General features: G+C 38.8%; 2 protein-coding genes across 3 annotated transcripts in view; one reads left to right on the forward strand and one right to left on the reverse strand.

The window, feature by feature from the left end:
* Positions 1–19,542, forward strand: part of clocka (clock circadian regulator a) — an 88,630-nt gene that overhangs the window by 52,858 nt on the left and 16,230 nt on the right. The window lies entirely within an intron of this gene.
* tmem165 (transmembrane protein 165) lies at positions 152–13,677 on the reverse strand. Of its 2 annotated transcripts, none has more exons than XM_061888889.1 (6): positions 13,335–13,677; positions 5,654–5,879; positions 5,377–5,552; positions 5,128–5,313; positions 4,951–5,076; positions 152–829 (listed from the first exon to the last, which is right to left on the reverse strand). In XM_061888889.1, exons 1-5 carry the CDS (start codon positions 13,455–13,457, stop codon positions 4,978–4,980), a joined length of 810 nt encoding a protein of 269 aa, XP_061744873.1. In that variant the 5' UTR covers positions 13,458–13,677; the 3' UTR covers positions 152–829; positions 4,951–4,977. The 2 variants fall into 2 exon arrangements, with proteins under 2 accessions (XP_061744873.1, XP_061744872.1); XM_061888888.1 differs by having other exon boundaries at positions 4,951–5,056; positions 13,335–13,675.

The raw sequence follows: 19,542 nt of genomic DNA on the forward strand, positions 1-19,542 counted from the left end.
ATATTTTGAAGTGTTTTAATAGTAATAAGAAAAACAAGTGATTTGGGAATTTTAGTGATTTGATCGTCATTTTTATATCAATATTTAAACAAATATTTTGGGGTGATATAAACTAATGTTTTAATAAATGAACTTGATACCTTACAATTAATGAAATGTAAAAGACAGGAAACATTTTATTAAGCAATTCCACTTAAAGGTCAATGATTTTTTTTATTGCAGGATTGAAGTTTTTTTTTAATTGTGCGCACCATCTCCAACCTTTAGAAAAATATTTCCTTATGATCTCTTTCAACCTCCACTTTCCAAACTTCAATGACACTGAATAAATAGATCATTTTTTAAATTAAAACTGGAGTGAGGTGAGCTTTATGTACACTACAGTAAGTTAGCAAAACAATGCAGAAATATCAACTTACTGTTCTGTTTCCAAAAAAAAGCATAAAATAACAGACATTATTTATAATTTGACTTTGATGAATGAATTAATAGATCACCGAAAAAGCCAAGCATGTTTAAAATGAAGAAAAATAAGGACTGTGTCTAACATGTGGAAAAAGCACTCAGTAACAAAACAAACAAAGTACCTTTCTGGTTGTATCTCAACACTACATTTCCCATGATTCTTTGAGCTCCAAGAGGCCGCAGTCTCCACACTGCAGTCCACAGCAGTTGATAATCTCTCGACAGCGACGAATGCAAACTATGGACAATTATGTACACGCTAAAGAGTCTTTTCAGGACGCCGGCTCTCACAGTCCTCCCTCTGGTTTGATGAAAAGGGCGGAGAAGGCGAAGGCCAAGAACATGATCCCTCCGATGATTGTGACTGTGTCAGGAAAAGACAACAAGACGGGTTACATTCTGGTATAATTTGTTTCCAAGTTTCATGTGTGTTGGATGTGTTCGGTTAATAACTAAGCGGTGGAGCATATTATCATGTTGATGAAAATTAAATTAAATAATCTTTGGAGAATTGGGTATTTTTCAAATCAAATTAAAATAAATAGTAATGTAATTTAATGGTATTGAATATAGTTTAAAAAACATGCTCTTTTTTTAAAATATTTACTTACATTTAATTAATTAGATTTAACTTGAATATTATTGAATAAATGTCATTTCTATTTTAATATGTGGTTTTATTTTTTCAACCTAATAAAAAAGTAAAAAAAAAAAAGTTAAATGTCAGCTTTTAAAAATACCAACAATGAATTAATCTTTTTTTTTTGTTAAGTTAAAATTAAAATATCTGGTTTATTGTAGTTTAAAGTAATTTTAAATACCCCCAAAAATCGTAGTTTTTTTGTGGGCTATTATTTTTACTTCTATTAATTACAACAAATTAAAATCACACGGTACTTCACAATACGATAGAAAAAAAATTGTCTGCTTATGTTTTGCAGCATAATTTTAAGACAAAACAATAGCAGTGTTTTGGTAAATAAATAGAAGTATGAATGCTGTAGTGCATGTATGTGATCCAAGATGGCTGGCAATAAACACAACGTGTCAAAGCGTTAAAATACAAAAAAGAGCAATTCTTTTTTCACACCCCTATCTAAAACTGATAAATTTCTGGTTTAATGTAGGCTTTTAAAATATACATTTTTTTAATTGTTTTTTTTTTCCAAATAAAAACACGTTTGGTTTAAGGTAGGTTATTATTAAATGAAATTATTTCATGAATCCCTGCCTTAACTGGAGGAGTTCAAGTATCTCGGAGTCTTGTTCACAAGTGAGGGAAGAGTGGATCGGTACGGCGTCTTCAGATCTGTTGTGGTGAAGAAGGAGCTGAGCCGGAAGGCAAAGCTCTCAAATTTACAGGTCGATCTACGTTCCCATCCTCACCTATGGTCATGAGCTTTGGGTTATGACCGAAAGGACAAGATCACGGGTACAAGCGGCCAAAATGAGTTTCCTCCGCCGGGTGGCGGGGCTCTCCCTTAGAGATAGGGTGAGATGCTCTGTCATCTGGTTGGAGCTCAAAGTAAAGCCGCTGCTCCTCCACATTGAGAGGAGCCAGATGAGGTGGTTCGGGCATCTGGTCGGGATGCCACCGGAACGCCTCCCTAGAGAGGTGTTTAGGGCACGTCCGACCGGTAGGAGGCCACGGGGAAGACCCAGGATACGTTGGGAAGACTATGTCTCCCAGCTGGCTTGGGAACGCCTCGGGATCCCCCGGGAAGAGCTAGACGAAGTGGCTGGGGAGAGGGAAGTCCGGGCTTCCCTGCTTAGGCTGCTGCCCCCGCGAACCGACCTCAGATAAGCGGAAGAAGATGGATGGATGGAGAATTCAATAAATTAGGTTAATTAAATTGTTCACTGTTTAAAGGCCTACTGAAATGAGATTTTCTTGTTTAAACGGGGATAGCAGGTCCATTCTATGTGTCATATTTGATAATTTCGCGATATTGCCATATTTTTGCTGAAAGGATTTAGTTAAGAACATCGACGATAAAGTTCACAACTTTTGGTCGCTAATAAAAAAGCCTTGCCTGTAACGGAAGTAGCAGATGATGTGCGCGTGACGTCATGGGTTGTAAAGCTCCTCACATCCTCACATTGTTTACAATCATGGCCACCAGCAGCTAGAGCGATTCGGACCGAGAAAGCGACAATTTCCCCATTAATTTGAGCGAGGATGAAAGATTTGTGGATGAGGATAATGAGAGTGAAGGACTAGAAATAAAAAAGGTGAGGGCAGTGAAAGCGATTCAGATGTTATTAGACACATTTGCTAGGATCATTCTGGAAAATCCCTTATCTGCCTATTTTGTTACTAGTGTTTTAGTGAGATTATATGGTACCTGAAAGTTGGAGGGGTGTGGCCATGGGTGTGGTGACCGCCAGTGTCCCTGAGGGAAGACACGCAGCTGCAGCAGGACGCAAACTCCGCTGATGTCTACGTTAAGAGCCGACTTATTACCACAATTTTCTCACCGAAACCTGCCGGTTGACCTGTGGTCGGGATCCATGTTCGCTTGACCGTTCTGATCCATAGTAAAGCTTCACCTTTGGGAATTTTAAAACAAGGAAACACCGGCTGTGTTTGTAATGCTAAGGCAGCTGCAGTCCACCGCTTTCCACCTACATCTTTCTACTTCTAGTTCTCCATTATTAATTCAACAAATTGCAAAAGATTCAGCAACACAGATGTCCAGAATGCTGTGGAATTATGCGATTAAAGCAGACTACTTATAGGTTGGATCAGGCTGGAAAAAAATGTCTGCTACAACCCGAGACGTCACGCGCACGCGTCATCATACGCGTCATCATTCCGCGACGTTTTCAACAGGATACCTCGCGGGAAATTTAAAATTGGCATGTGTTTCAATATTAAGATTTCATCGTTGATATATAAACTATCAGACTGCGTGGTCGGTAGTAGTGGCTTTCAGTAGGCCTTTAATTACTGGTTGATGAATTATAATCTCTAATTGATTCAATAAATCTTATTTTCTGGCTTAACGGGCATTTAATTGTTAATTTGATTACCTGCATCAATATGTTAGTTTTTGGTTCACCTCTTTTTTAAAACACTCCTAAAATTCTCTTTTAATGTGGTCTATTTTCCCAATAAAGTCCAATAACATTTCAGGTTTAACGTAGGTTTTAAAAACAATTCTGGTTAAAACAAAGTGTTTTTAAATGCTGTAATGCAGGGGTCACCAACCTTTTTGAAACCAAGAGCTACTTCTTGGGTACTGATTAATGCGTAGGGCTACCAGTTTGATACACACTTAAATAAATTGCCAGAAATAGCCAATTTGCTCAATTTATCTTTAATAAATAAATCTATACATATATATATTAAAAAAATGGGTATTTCTGTCCGTCATTCGTCGTACATTTTTTTTCCTTTTACTGAAGATTTTTTGTAGAGAATAAATGATGAAAAAACACTTAATTGAATGTTTTAAAAGAGGAAAAAAAGAAAAAAAAATTAAAATTAAATTAAATTTTGAAACATAGTTTATCTTCAATTGCGACTCTTAAAAATTCAAAATTTTACCGAAAAAATAAGAGAAAAACTAGCTAATTCGAATCTTTTTGAAAAAATCAAAAAAAGAATTTATGGAACGTCATTAGTAATTTTTCCTGATTAAGATTAATTTTAGAATTTTGATGACATGTTTTAAATAGGTTGAAATCCAATCTGCACTTTGTTACAATATATAACAAATGGGACCAAGCTATATTTCTAACAAAGACAAATCATTATTTCTTCTAGATTTTCTAAAAAACAAATATTTTTTAAGAAATTCAAAAGACTTTGAAATAAGATTTAAATTTGATTCTAAAGATTTTCTAGATTTGCCGGAATATTTTGGGGGGAATTTTAATCATAATTAGTTTGAAAAAATATTTCACAAATATTCTTTGTCAAAAAAACAGAAGTTAAAATGAAGAATTAAATTAAAATGTATTTATTATTCTTTACAATAAAAAAAATTACTTTACTTGAACATTGATTTAAATTGACAGGAAAGAAGAGGAAGGAATTTAAAAGGTAAAAAAGGTATATGAGTTTAAAAATAATTTTTAATGTTGTAGTTTTTCTCTAAAATCGTCTTTCTGAAAGTTATAAGAAGCAAAGTAAAAAAATAAATACATTTATTTTAAAAAGTGAAGACCAAGTCTTTAAAATATTTTCTTGGATTTTCAAATTCTAATTGAGTTTTGTCTCTCTTAAAATTAAAAATGTCGAGCAAAGAGAGACCAGCTTGCTGGTAAATAAATACAATTTTAAAAACAGAGGCAGCTCACTGGTAAGTGCTGCTATTTGAGCTATTTTTAGAACAGGCCAGCGGGCGACTCATCTGGTCCTTACGGGCTACCTGGTGCCCGCGGGCACCTCGTTGGTGACCCCTGCTGTAATGTTTCTGAATATTGCCTGGGCTTCTACATGTATAGGAGACATGGTGTGTTGCAATGCGGTGGCCTCACCTGTCCTGACAGATATCTTCTGTGCGATCATCCTCCCTCCCACCACAGCCAGGCCGGTGCACATGCAGTGACCCAGCGTGCCTCCGACAGCCACGCCAAACGGATCCTGGTTGGGAATTTTAAAAGCTTTGAAAGCAAACAGAATCAAAGAATGAAACATGGGGTCATGTGACGCACCTCTCGGGCGGCCAGGATGATGGTGGTCAGCTGTGAGCGGTCCCCCCACTCCGCCAGGAAGGTGAGGGTGAGCGCCTGGATGAAGATGGGCGAGATGACGCTGTGCCACCTGGACGGTGGCGGCGAGGTGGCAGCGGCCCCCGCCTCCACGTCTGGATTCCCATTGATGAGCTTGGTGCGCTGAAGCTGGGAGGACAAGATTAGGACATTTAAAAAGGCCGTTAAGAGGACCTTTGCTTTGTCTCCTACCTCTTCGTCCTTCTTCTTGATCTCCGCCTGCACTTCCTCCAGCTCCTCTTGGCCCTCGTCAGGACTCATGCGGAGCCCCTCCCTCAGCATGCGTACGCCGAAGATGGCGAACAGGGCGGTGGACACGTAGTAGGTGTAGATCCTAGGGATGATGGTGGTGGCGTAGCCAAACAACACTGGAGTGGACAAAAACCAGAAGGATGGAATTAGTATTTTTTTCCATTTCAAAAGCCAGTTTCACCCTGGAACAGACTATTTTAGTTTATATTTGACTCACCAGACAGGCAGGTCATGAGTCCCAGGGCCAGCATGGCGCCTGCCAGCACGGTGAGCCGGTTGTAGCGCATTGCCATGATGGCGGCGATGAAGAAAGTCTTATCTCCCAACTCTGACACGATGATGACGGAGATGGAGGCCACGAAGGCGTGGATGAAACCCAGGTTTGCTTTGCCGGAGTCATCGTCTTTCACCACCGGGACCAAATGTTGGGAACTGGAGGCCTTCTGGAAGAACACAAGGAAGTGTTTTTTGTTCCGTGTTCTCTGGGCCACCATTCCACGGTGTGGACAGTTATGGCCGCTCGTTTTATTTAACTGGGGACCAAAAATACAGAGCATCGACGTTCCTGTTTTACGTGATTGATTTTTTATTTCAACTCATGTTTTTTTGCAATAGGTCCTTAAAAACTACAGATTGACCGATGTGATTTTTTAATATTATATTTGGAGCTGATTTTCATTTGCAGTAAAAGTAAGGTAAACATAAATAGTATACATCAGTAAACAGCTGTATATTTAAGTTTTTTTTTTAAGGAAACTTTGGACCAGTAGTGACATACTGTTTTATGCTGTGCTAATGTTGTGGTTCAATTAGCACCGAAAACCATCATGGGATTTCTCAACATCACAAAAACTCGCCATCTACTCATTTTTAAAGCAGTTTCTAAATTGGATACATTTTTAAGTCTCCTCAAGAGCAACCCTGAAATATTGCAAACATTTCATTTTAAAAATTCTGGGCTCCTTGAGACATTTTTCAAGCTGTCTGACATTTTTTCATGCATGTTACAGAAAGTATTCAAGATTCAAGAGATTCAAGATTGTTTTATTGTCATATGCACAGTTAGACAGTTTGCCCGTACAATGAAAATCTTACTTTGCTAGTCCACCCTTCAACAAGTCACACGGTACTTAGCTAAAAAAAAAAAGTAAAAATACAAATGTTATATACAAGGCAAAGTAAGTAACATAACATTATTGCACATTCTGATTGACAGTCAACAGTATAAATATGGAGGTGACCTTGGGTCACAACAGCAGTTAAAAATGTCTTTAGTGAACAGAGGTGAAAAGTGTCTACAGTGATGGTTCACAGTTTGGGAGTGGTCATGGTGGCTGTATTTTGTACAAAAGACAAAAGTAAGACAGGGGTGGGCGTAGCTAGCATTCACAAGCCTGATAGCCTGTGGGTAGAAACTGTCAGTCAGTCTCATAGTCCTGGATTTCAGGGTCCTGTATCGTCTGCCTGATGGTAAGAGGCTCAAAAGACTGTACTGGGGGGGTGTACTGTCATTTATGATGTTGTGTGCTCTCCTGGCGGCCCTGGTAGAGTACATGTCCTGTAGTGAGGGGAAGGCTGCTCCTGATATGTACTGAGCAATTTTAATCACTCGCTGGAGTGCCTTCCTGTCCTTAGCAGTGCAGTTTCCATACCAGACCATGATTGAATTGGTAAGGACACTCAACCGTACTTCTAAAGAAGTTGCAGAGAATTTTGGTATGAGAATGTGTGAGCTGCTGCCTAAAAAGTATCCTATTTTTCAAGGAATTTAAACAAAGTTTGTATTTTTGGCAGATATATATTTTTTCTGCCACGTTAATATCCACTTGTCTCTGTCATGTTGATTGGTTCATGCAACATGAAACTCTGCGCGCTTATTTGATAAGCCTATGTTTCGACTGTTGCGGATGGAGGCCTGTTGAGCAACTCGATCGCCGGGGAAACTAAGAATAGATTAAAGAACCGACAAAAAAACGAATTGTTCAGTAGATTTGAAAGGGGAAAAATCTTATCGATTTCCCATCCATAGCTGTGATGAATTGTACTCAGGGCTCCATTGATCACTACTTTTTGTTGTGGTCTTAACTCAAGAGTAAACATACTCAGAATTGATTGAACTAAATCACATCAGCTGCTCTGGAACTCAACTCTCAGGGCCTGATTTACCAAAGGTTTTGGTGTACTAAAACACGTGCAGACCTGATAGCGCACGCAAAACTGATCTACTAAACGTGTACAAAGTGGACTGCGTCTGTTAAGTGAGCAGAATGAGGCGTGCAATCCATTTTGCGTCTCTGTCTTCATTACTATGCAAAATATATGCGGATAATCAAAACATTCATTAAGAGACAAGTACAATTTATTTAGCATGCGCGATGTGATTTATCGACACTCATTACCCGTTTTGCAAAACAAATTCAATTAATGCGTTTTGGTGTCATTTAATATTTTTAATGAGAATGTGAGTTTACTGTCTCTGTGTTGGCCCTGTGATGAGGTGGCGACTTGTCCAGAGTGTACCCTGCCATCTGCCCACATGCAGCTGGGATAGGCTCCAGCACCCCCATGACCCCATAATGGGTAGAAAATGGATGGATGTTTATTTCACATATAATATATATCAAAATATTTCTTATATGAAAACAACTTTTTAAGTAAGCTCAACATTAATAATAAAAAGACGCATCAAAATGGGCTTTGCGACACTCCCGCCGGCTGAACGGTGTCGAACTTCCACCTGATGGGACAACTTTGACAAGCAAGACTTTTTGCCCGGTGTCATAAGAAAGGTGCAACATTATCTTATGTTTTTAATCCTTATCTAACGACAAATTATGAAGTTAACCTACATGTCTTGTTTCAATTTTTGTAGATGGATGCGTAAAAAGCAACCAAGCAACTAAAAAAAGAATGTAGCATCCTCCTTGTAGTGTGTATTGATGTTAAAGACAATATACACTTCATTACACATATACTTTATCATTATATCGATGATTAAATGCTTTATGATTACCTTAAGCATACAAAATGGTTTCCTTAGCTCGTTAGTGCATGCTGATTTTACAAATGTACACTTCACTGCACATCACCATGTTGCTGAGCACGTAATGATTAATTATTGTTAATTAATACTTGTTGGGTTTCAGCAGCATAGGTGTGCATTCGCTCTTTAATATTATTCCCAGGGTTTTGTGTATGTGCAGGCTGGTTTTAAAAATAATGTACATGTCATTGTATATCTAAAGTCGATCAAAATAAACATAACAGCAGGTGTAATGCCCCCAAGTCAGATATTGCTGCTTTTTTCAGACTTTTGATTGGGCTAAGTGTGCATGACAGCAGTTGTATGAGTTTGTGTGTAGACAGACCGTTTTCAAAGTACGATTGTGTGGATGGAGATTGTTTTAACCCCAAATACGTTTTTTTGAAACTCTCTGTGTACGTGTGGACATGGCCTTAGTTTCCCCCAAATAAATCCAAAATTTAAGGTATAAACTCAGTTTGCTAAACCTCCAACCAGGAAAAACTTTGTCATTGATATTTTGAATGGCGTTTTGGCAATAAACAGCAGCGCAAGCATGACACAATGATGATATTTGACTGTTTTGCTTTTAGCACTAGTTTCTTCAAAATGGCAAGGATATCCTGTTAAATATTTGAATAAGACGGATGTCAACAAAAGTGACAGTAGCTTCCAGCGTATCAGTTAGAAATATTTTCCTCCATGTCAACTCATCTCTATAATGAAAAAAAGGAAAGTTTGTTTTGTTACGAACATGGATGAATGAAAATGTAATTTAGGCTATGTCTACACTAAGCTGGATAACCCCTAAACGAATAATTTAGCCAAAGCCCTGTTTCAGCCACACTAAACCAGCGTTTAAGGTTCCCCTACTCGGATACATTTTTACACGGGTAAGTGCGCCATGTATTTCTTCAATCTCCGGCTCTTAGCTTTGTATGGACTCATTGATCGTTTACAAACTGAGTTCAGAGTGGAAATTCCTTCAACATTTGCTAAAAAGTCTTGTGGACGTACTACCAGTCTGTGGTTGCAAGTTTTCTGTTCTACATCGTACTGTGCTCGGGGGGCAGTACATCTAAGAAGGACAGCTCCAAACTGGAGAAACTGATCAGGCGGGCCGGCGATACGATCGGAATAAAACTGGACTCACTGGTGACGGTGGCAGGGAAGAGGACTGTGGAAAAACTACTGAGCATCATGGATGATGCCAGTCACCCTTTGTATACCATTGTCAGTAGCCAGAGGAGCCTGTTCAGTGTTAGACTGCTTCATCCCAAGTGCAGGACTAAGACTAAAAAACTTCTTTGTCCCACAAGCCGTCAGACTGTACAACTCCTCTCTGGGGGGCAGGAGGGTACTAGGATGACAGGGGAGGCAAAACAATAACAATACTTAAATTAATTGAAACAAAAAAACAGTGCAATACATTTTCATAACATGGTCACTACTTCCTAGTTTCTCTTGTTATAATCCTATTTTTACTGTTATATTTTGATTCTTACTGTTCTTTATTTTCAAGACTATTTACATTGTATGAACACATGTGGCGTTATGTACTTAACAAAAAAAAGGTGAAAGAACTCAAAACATGTTTTATATTTTAGTTTCTTCAAAATAGCCACTCTTTGCTCTGATTACTGCTTTGCACACTCTTGGCATTCTCACGATGAACTTAAAGAGGTAGTCACCTGAAATGGTTTTCACTTCACAGGTGTGCTTGGCCTGTACTGTGTGTGTGTGTGTGTGTGTGCGTGCGTGCGTGTATATATATATATATATATATATATATATATATATATATATATATATATATATATATATATATATATATATATATATATATATATATATATATATATATATATATATATATATATATATATATATCTCCCGGCTGGCCTGGGAACGCCTCGGGATCCCCCGGGAAGAGCTAAACGAAGTGGCTAGGGAGAGGGAAGTCTGGGTTTCCCTGCTTAGGCTGTTGCCCCCGCGACCCGACCTCGGATAAGCGGAAGAAGATGGATGGAAGGACCTAGCATAATATTGTGAGAGTCCAGTTCATAGTGGATCTAACATTATAGTGAGAGTCCAGTCCATAATGAGGCCAGTAGGGGGACCATCCCGAGCGGAGACAGGTCAGCAACTCAGAGACGTCCCCAACCGATGCACAGACAAGCGGTCCACCCCGGGTCCCGGTCAGACGGCAAGAGAACATTTGAATGTCAAGCTCAGATAAGATTGTACTTACCGAAAAACTTTGTCCATTTGTCAAAGGAGAGTCAACGAGATGGCGGACTCCCGTGGATGTGATAAAAAAGGTAGCGAGTGCTTTGCATTACAGAGTCGACGATGGAAGACTAACTACGGAAAACAACGAATGCTTTTGGACTGGTAAAGCAGACTGTATCAGTTATTGTCCGCCAGGTATGTCGCGGACTCAACGTCTAGGTCCAGAGTATATAAAGTCCCCAAAGACGAATGGACAATGAAGGTAAAGGCTAAAGAGTGAGGAGTGTCCTGACCAGATATCCACATCCCTAGATTGATTGTTGTCGAATTTTCTTTGACGCGGTGAGTACTTTTGTGTCTGCCAGTGTCTCTGAGGGAAGCCACGGAGGAGGCAAGAGAGTCGCAGCTGCCTCTTTTTACACGAGGAACGACGCAAGCTCCGCCCATGTCTACGGTAAGAGCCGACTTATTACCACAATTTTCTCACCGAAACCTGCCTGTTGACATGTGGTCGGGAACCATGTTCGCTGGACCGCTCTGTTCCATAGTAAAGCTTCACCTTCACACAGGCTGTGTTTTTGTTGCTAAAGGCAGTTGCAATATACCGCTTCCCACCTACATCGTTCTTCTTTGATGTCTCCATTATTAATTGAACAAATTGCAAAGGATTCCGCAACACAAATGTCCATAATACTGTGGAATTATGCGATGAAAAGAGACGACTCATAGCTGAGAACGGCGCTGGAAAAAAATGTCCTTTACAATGCGTGACGTCACGCGCACGCGTCATCATACCGCAACGTTTTAGCATGATACTTCCGCGCGAAATTTAAATTTGCAATTTAGTAAACTAAACTGGCCGTAATGGCATGTGTTGCAATGTTAAAATTTCATCATTGATATATAAACAGACTGCATGGTTGGTAGTAGTGGGTTTCAGTAGGCCTTTAAGATTTGATTAATTTATGATGGATCAGGTGTGTTTCACTACAATAGGGGCCCACAGCACACTGGATTCCAGTTAATTGAAATACCACAACACTGGATATTGTTCAGATAAGTTACATTTTAATTTAAGAACTTGGACGTAAAACAACACTGGAGGTGACTATGACGTGCGCATTTTCCGCGTATGCATAGTAGGTCGCATTGCGCCGGTTGACGGAGGGGGTCTTAAAGGCCTACTGAAACCCACTACTACCGACCACGCAGTCTGATGGTTTATATATCAATGATGAAATCTTAACATTGCAATACATGCCTATACAGCCGGTTTAGTTTACTAAATTGCAATTTTAAATTTCCCGAGAAGTGTCCTGTTGAAAACATCGCTGAATGATGACGCTTATGTTGACGCGTGCTTGTGACGTTATTGGTTGGAGGGGACATTTTATCCCGGCACCACTCACGGCTAAAAGTCGTCCGATTTAATCGCATAATTACACAGTATTATGGATATCTGTGTTGCTGAATCTTTTGCAATTCCTTTAATTAATAATGTAAATGTCAAAGAAGAAAGATGTAGGTGGGAAGCGGTGTATTGCAGCTGCCTTTAGCAACATAAACACAGCCGGTGTTTCCTTGTTTACATTCCCGAAGGTGAAGCTTTACTATGGAACAGAGCGGTCAAGCGAACATGGTTACCGACCACATGTCAATCGGCAGGTTTCGGTGAGAAAATTGTGGTAATAAGTCGGCTCTTACCGGAGACATGAGCGGAGCTTGCGTCCTTCCTCGTGCACCTGTCAAACAGGCAGCTGCGTGGCTTCCCTCAGAGACACTGGCGGTCACCAAACCCGTGGCCACACCCCTCCGACTTTCAGGTACGACAGTATAATCTCACTACAACACTAGTAACACAATAAGCAGATAGGGGATTTTCCAGAATTATCCTAGTAAATGTGTCTAATAACGTCTGAATCGCTCCTACTGCCCTATCTTTTTTTTCTAGTCCTTCACTCTCACTATCCTCATCCACTAATCTTTCATCCTCGCTCAAATTAATGGGGGAATCGTCGCTTTCTCGGTCTGAATCGCTCTCGCTGCTGGTGGCCATGATTGTAAACAATGTGAGGAGCTCCACAACCCATGACGTCACGCGCACATCGTCTGCTACTTCCGGTACAGGCACGGCTTTTTTTATTGGCGACCAAAAGTTGCTAACTTTATCGTCGATGTTCTCTACTAAATCATTTCAGCCCAAATATGGCAATATCGTGAAATTATCAAATATGACATAGAATGGACCTGCTATCCCCGTTTAAATAAGAAAATCTCATTTCAGTAGGCCTTTAAGAACTTGTTCGTAAAACAACACTGGAGGTGACTGTGACGTGGGGATTTTCCGCGCATGCGTATTAGGTCGCGTTGCGCCGGTTGACGGAAGGGGTCTTAAACGATTATTGTGTGTTTGTGTGTATGGACAAGGATAAAGTTAGGTGGGATTCACCCTGGATAACCTTAGCCGGCTTAGGTTAGCCAAGGGCCTTAACGCGCTTGGCTAACAAGTCGTGTGATGACACGTCTCAGTTAGCATGTAGCAGCTAGCTTAAATGCTACAAGAAGACGCGTCGATAAAAAAACAAAAACGATTCGCACCGATAATTACACGATAAATGTGTGATAATAAGATAGTTATACATACCACTATCGGGGCCGGTTCTTGGACAGGATTTTGCTCCTCCGGAATGGCAGCGGCTCCAACCACAAAAAACAAGACGAGCGGAAGAAAGAAGCTCACGTTTCTCCCGCCGACCCTGAGAGGCATTATTGGTTCTTCTAAGCCAACTATGGAGCACTTTTACCCTCCGGCGAGTCACTTCAAACCGCCGACAGCAGCGAAAAAAGCCGACTTCATGATAACATTCCGTTTATAATGAAATAACTTAACACACACACAAACAAACACGTCGCTAACAGACGGAGGGGGAGAGAGAGAGAGAGAGAGAACTCCATAGGAAGTTGTGCTCCTGCCGCATTGGGGACTGACGGCTGCTCTGATTGGTCAGTGTGACTGTGACGCAGCATAGTAGGTCAGTTAAAACCTCGCTGATTGGACGGGATGGATGCCAATCACTAATTTTTTTAATTGCAAATAACGATAGAAGCAGAGCAAGCGGTTACTTTGGAAGTTCCAGAACTGTTTACAGCATGGGTCACCAACCTTTTTGAAACCAAGAGCTACTTATTGGGTACTGATTAATGCAAAGGGCTACCAGTTTGATACACACTTAAATAAATTGCCAGAAATAGCCAATTTGCTCAATTTACCTTTAATATATACATACATACATATATATATATATATATATATATATATTAATATATATATATATATGTATATATATATATATATATATACATATATATGTATATATATATATATATATATATATATATATATATATATATATATATATATCTCTGTGTTGGCCCTGCGATGAGGTAGCGACTTGTCCAGGGTGTACCCCGCCTTCCGCCCGATTGTAGCTGAGATAGGCGCCAGCGCCCCCCGCGACCCCAAAAGGGAATAAGCGGTAGAAAATGGATGGATGGATGGATATATATATGTGTGTGTATACAGTATATATATGTATATATATATGTATATATATATGTATATATATATGTATATATATATATATATATATATATATATATATATATATATATATATTTGAATGGGTATTTCTGTCCGTCATTCCGTCGTACATTTTTTTTCCTTTTACGGAAAGTTTTTTGTAGAGAATAAATGATGAAAAAAAAACCACTTAATTGAACGGTTTAAAAGAGGAGAAAACAGGAAAAAAATTTAAATTACATTTTGAAACATAGTTTATCTTCAATTTCAACTCTTTAAAATTCAAAATTCACCAAAAGAAAGGAAGAGAAAAACTAACTAATTCGAATCTTTTTGAAAAAATGTAAAAGATAATTTATGGAACATCGTTAGTAGTTTTTCCTGATTATATAAATTTTAGAATTTTGATGACATGTTTTAAATAGGTTAAAATCCAATCTGCACTTTATTAGAAAATATAACAAATTGGACCAAGCTTTGTTTCTAACAAAGATAAATCATTATTTCTTCTAAATTTTCCAGAGCAAAAATTTTAATATGAATTCAAAAGACTTTGAAATAAAATTTAAATTTGATTTTAAATAATTTCTAGATTTGCCAGAATATTTTTTTTTAATTTTAATCATAAGTATAAATATTTCACAAATATTCTTCGTCGAAAAAACAGAAGCTAAAATGAAGAATTAAATTAAAATGTATTTATTATTCTTTACAATAAAAAAAAAAAATACTTGAACATTGATTTAAATTGTCAGGAAAGAAGAGGAAGGAATTTAAAAGGTAAAAAGGTATATATGTTTGAAAATACTAAAATCGTTTTTAAGGTTGTATTTTTTCTCTAAAATTGTCTTTCTGAAAGTAATAAGAAGCAAAGTAAAAAAAAAAAAGAATGTATTTAAACAAGTGAAGACCATGTCTCTAAAATATTTTCTGGGATTTTCAAATTCTATTGGAGTTTTGTCTCTCTTAGAATGAAAAATGTCAAGCAAAGGGAGACCAGCTTGCTAGTAAATAAATAAAAATTAAAAAATAGAGGCAGCTCACTGGTAAGTGCTGCTATTTGAGCCATTTTTAGAACAGGCCAGCGGGCTACTTATGTGGTCCTTACGGGCTACCTGGTGCCAGTGGGCACCGCGTTAGTGACCCCTGGTTTAAAGGGACACTTTATTAGGCACATTATCCGAAGAAATAACAGCATGTTGTATGTATATTAATACATGTATCATCCACATGTATTTGTCATAGTAATAGGAATTTTACCGTAAATTAAGCATTTTGAAGCATAAAACGCCTAAAAATATCAATACTTCAGGGGCCCTGGTTCAAATCCCACCTAGTACCAACCTCGTCACGTCCGTTGTGTCCTGAGCAAGACACTTCACCCTTGCTCCTGATGGGTGCTGGTTGGCGCCTTGCATGGCAGCTCCCTCCATCAGTGTGTGAATGTGTGTGTGAATGGGTAAATGTGGAAGTAGTGTCAAAGCGCTTTGAATACCTTGAAGGTGGAAAAGCGCTATACAAGTACAACCCATTTATCATTTATTTATAAAGGCCTTGCGGATAGAGCAGGGGTGTCCAAACTTTTTCCACTTAGGGCCGCACACTGAAAAATCAAAGCGAGCGGGGGCCATTTTGACATTTTTTTATTTTAAAAACCAATATAATATACGTATAACCAATTTACATTTAGGTTTCCACTCAAGCTTAATCCCGGGGACCCCAAAGGGTTTTGGTCAAAAAAATATTAAAAATGTTTCATTAATCAGTATTATTTTGTTTTATTATTATTCATGTATTAAATCTCCAAATCAACAGTAGGTAAATCTCTCAATATAATAATTGTAAAGATTTAAGTTGTATGCTCTTTTTGTCAAAGAAAACCCTGTTTTTTGATGGAAAAAAACAAAAAATATGCAATACTATCACCCAATATTTGTTTTAAGTGGAAAATTTGAGGTTATATAATAATTGGAGCATTATAAAGGTCAATAACTCAAAACACCATTGATTTTCTTTCATTATTATTTTTTGAGCAATGACACTTAAAAACAAATCACACTAAAATTATCGGGGATCCAAAAGGGTCCTACCCATTAAAGTGTTAAAAAATAAATTATACATTTTTTTACTCTTTACTTTTAACACAATAATCTCGAGATCAAATTCAGATCCATCCGTCAATTATAAGTTTTATTGTTTTTTACGTTTTTTTGTTTGTTCATTTTAGGCCCTTCTTTAAAAACACAGCTCATTTATTTTATATGGCAAACACAAAATATACAACATCTTCCCCCAAAAATATCTTTAAGTGGAAAATTTTACGTGACGTAATTGGAGCCTTGAATAGGTCAATAATTCATAATGACATTGATTTTGATTCATTATTATTTTTCAAAGAAAGAAACAACCTGCATGGCAGCTTTGTGTTATTAGTGTAAACATTGCAACATTTTCTTGTTACATTTCACCCATTTGGCCCTAATTTTTACGTTTGAAAATGTTTTCAATCGTATTTTTTCAATCGTATTTTTAAAATGTGCCGAGGAGCCGTTAAAAAATTACCTGCGGGCCGCACTTTGGACACCCCTGGGTTAGAGTGTCCGCCCTGAGATTGGTAAGTCGTGAGTTCAAACCCCGGCCGAGTTAGACCAAAGACTATAAAAATGGGACCCATTACCTCCCTGCTTGGCACTCAGGATCAAGGGTTGGAATTGGGGGTGTGTGGCACTGAGAGCAGGTGGGTAAAGTGACACAGCGGTAGTGATTAGGACGCAGCGGTAGTGATTATGATGGTGGAAGCAGGTATCGAACCTGGAACCCTCAATTTGCTGGTACATCCACTCCACTAGTGTGTGTGTGACTATCAGTGGTACTTTTTAAATGGCCACTAAATCACCTTGACGTATCCCGAGGCGTTCCCAGGCCAGCCGGAAGACATAGTCTTTCCAACGTGTCTTGGGTCTTCTCCGTGGCCTCCTACCGGTCGGACGTGCCCGAAACACCTCCATAGGGAGGCGTTCGGGTGGCATCCTGACGCCCGAAACATGTTGGATATATAGTACATATTTATTTATTAAATCACAATTTTTGAAATTCAACGATTTGGTGCATTTGCAAACAGCTAAAAGTATGTACAAAGCAAACTATAACCTGCTACCCAAGAATGTACAACAATTCTTCTCAACAAAAGAGACTTAGAGGAAAATCTAATTTAAAACATTTGTATGATAGTACAACACTTAAAACCTTTAGCATATCAGTATGTGGAATTACATTATGGAAATGAAACAAAGCATCGATATGATTCAGTTTAAGGGACTTTTTAAACTACAAGTGTTCACAAAGAACACAGAACAAGAATTATGATGAACATATTGAACCCTTGTTTTATTATTATTGAGACAAAGATTATTTATGTATTTATTTTTGTATGCTTACTATGGTATTTGTTCGCTGTTCTGTTACAGAAGACAAGGACATTGGATAACATGGCTATGGTATGAAAAGGGGTAGGATTAAGCTCTGCTTCTTCCTAATCCTTTTTGGCCGTACTGTAATGAAACAACTGGGTTTGTGTGATGCATTTCATTCTATCGTATGCATGTTTAAAATAAACTAAAACAAAACTTAACTGAACATTATCCGAATAAATAACAGCATGTAGTATGTATATTTATACATGTATTATCCACTGCCCATATATATTTGCGATAGTATTACAAATTTTATCTTAAATTAAGCATTTTGAAGCATGAAAACTTACAAATATCAATACTACAGTAAAAATGGCAGCTAAATGAGACCAAAACCAGAGCAGGCTGTTCAGTATTGATGTGTATTTCTGGTCTTGACAACCTCTTCCAGGCAGAATGGCAACATGGCTGTGCAGCTGGATCAAAGTGGCCTTGTGGTTAGAGTGTCCGCCCTGAGATCGGTAGGTCGTGAGTCATACCAAAGACTATAGAAATGGGACCCATTACCTCCCCTGGTAATGGGTCCAATTTCCACCCATCAAGGGTTGAAATTGGGGGTTAAATCACCAAATTATTCTCGGGCGTGGCCACCGTTGCTGCCCACTGCTCCCCTGTGGAGATGGGTCAAATGCAGTGCATAATTTCACCGCACCTAGTGTGTGTGTGCCAATCATTGGCACTTTAACTTTTTAACTTTTATAAGAGACGTCGGAGATGTTGTACTGAACAAAACGTTGCTTTATTACAAGCGAGTGTCCTTATACGGGACTGCAGTTCCTGGAGGAGGTCAGGTAAAAAATTAAAAAACATCAGTTTTATATTCCTCCTTCAATCAATCAATGTTTATTTATCCAGCCCTAAATCACTAGTGTCTCAAAGGTCTGCACAAACCCCAACGACATCCTCGGTACAGAGCCCACATAAGGGCAAGGAAAAACTCCCACCCAGTGGGACGTCGGTGACAGTGACAATGATGACTATGAGAAACCTTGGAGAGGACCGCATATGTGGGCAAACCCCCCCCTCGGGGACCGAAAGCAATGGATGTTGAGCGGGTCTAATATGATATTGTGAAAGCCCAATCCATAATAGAGAAGTTAAGTCCCTACCTTTAGTCAAAAGTGATTTATGACCCCCCATAAAACAATGATTTATGACCCTCAAGGTCAAAGGTCAATGATTTATGAGGGGTCAAGTTCAAAGGTTAATGATTTATGAGGGGGTCAAGGTTAAAGGTCAAAGTCAAAGGTCAGGTTCAAATGTCAAGGTCAAGTGGGTGTGGCTTACCCGGAAGAGGGTGGAGTTAAGACCTGCGGTGGGAGTGGTTAAACCAGGAAGAGGGTGGAGTTTTAAACAGAAAGAGGGCAGAGTTAAGACCTGCGGTGGGAGTGGTTAAACCAGGAAGAGGGTGGAGTTAAGACCTGACAGGGAACAGAGGAGGGTTCAGTTTTTTTTAAGAAAGCAATGTCATCTGAGCAGCATGTGACCATATATTTGATAGTTTAAATGTTTACGATCGTTTGAAACAACTTCCAGATTTCGATGTATTGATGGCTGGGAATGTTACGTGTGGAGATGTGGACACGCACGCACTTCACACACACACACACACACACACACACACACACACACACACACACACACACACACACACACACACACACACACACACATTCGTACGCACTGTTATTACCATGTTATTAGACATTGTCTTAGTCATTATTTGGAGCTTTATACGTTAGCGTAAAGACTTTGTTCGATTCGGTCATGATTTGTGAAACGCCTGTTTCGATTGATAA

Source organism: Nerophis ophidion, linkage group LG26 (assembly GCF_033978795.1).
Source record: "Nerophis ophidion isolate RoL-2023_Sa linkage group LG26, RoL_Noph_v1.0, whole genome shotgun sequence".
In the NCBI taxonomy this organism is placed as follows: domain Eukaryota; kingdom Metazoa; phylum Chordata; class Actinopteri; order Syngnathiformes; family Syngnathidae; genus Nerophis; species Nerophis ophidion.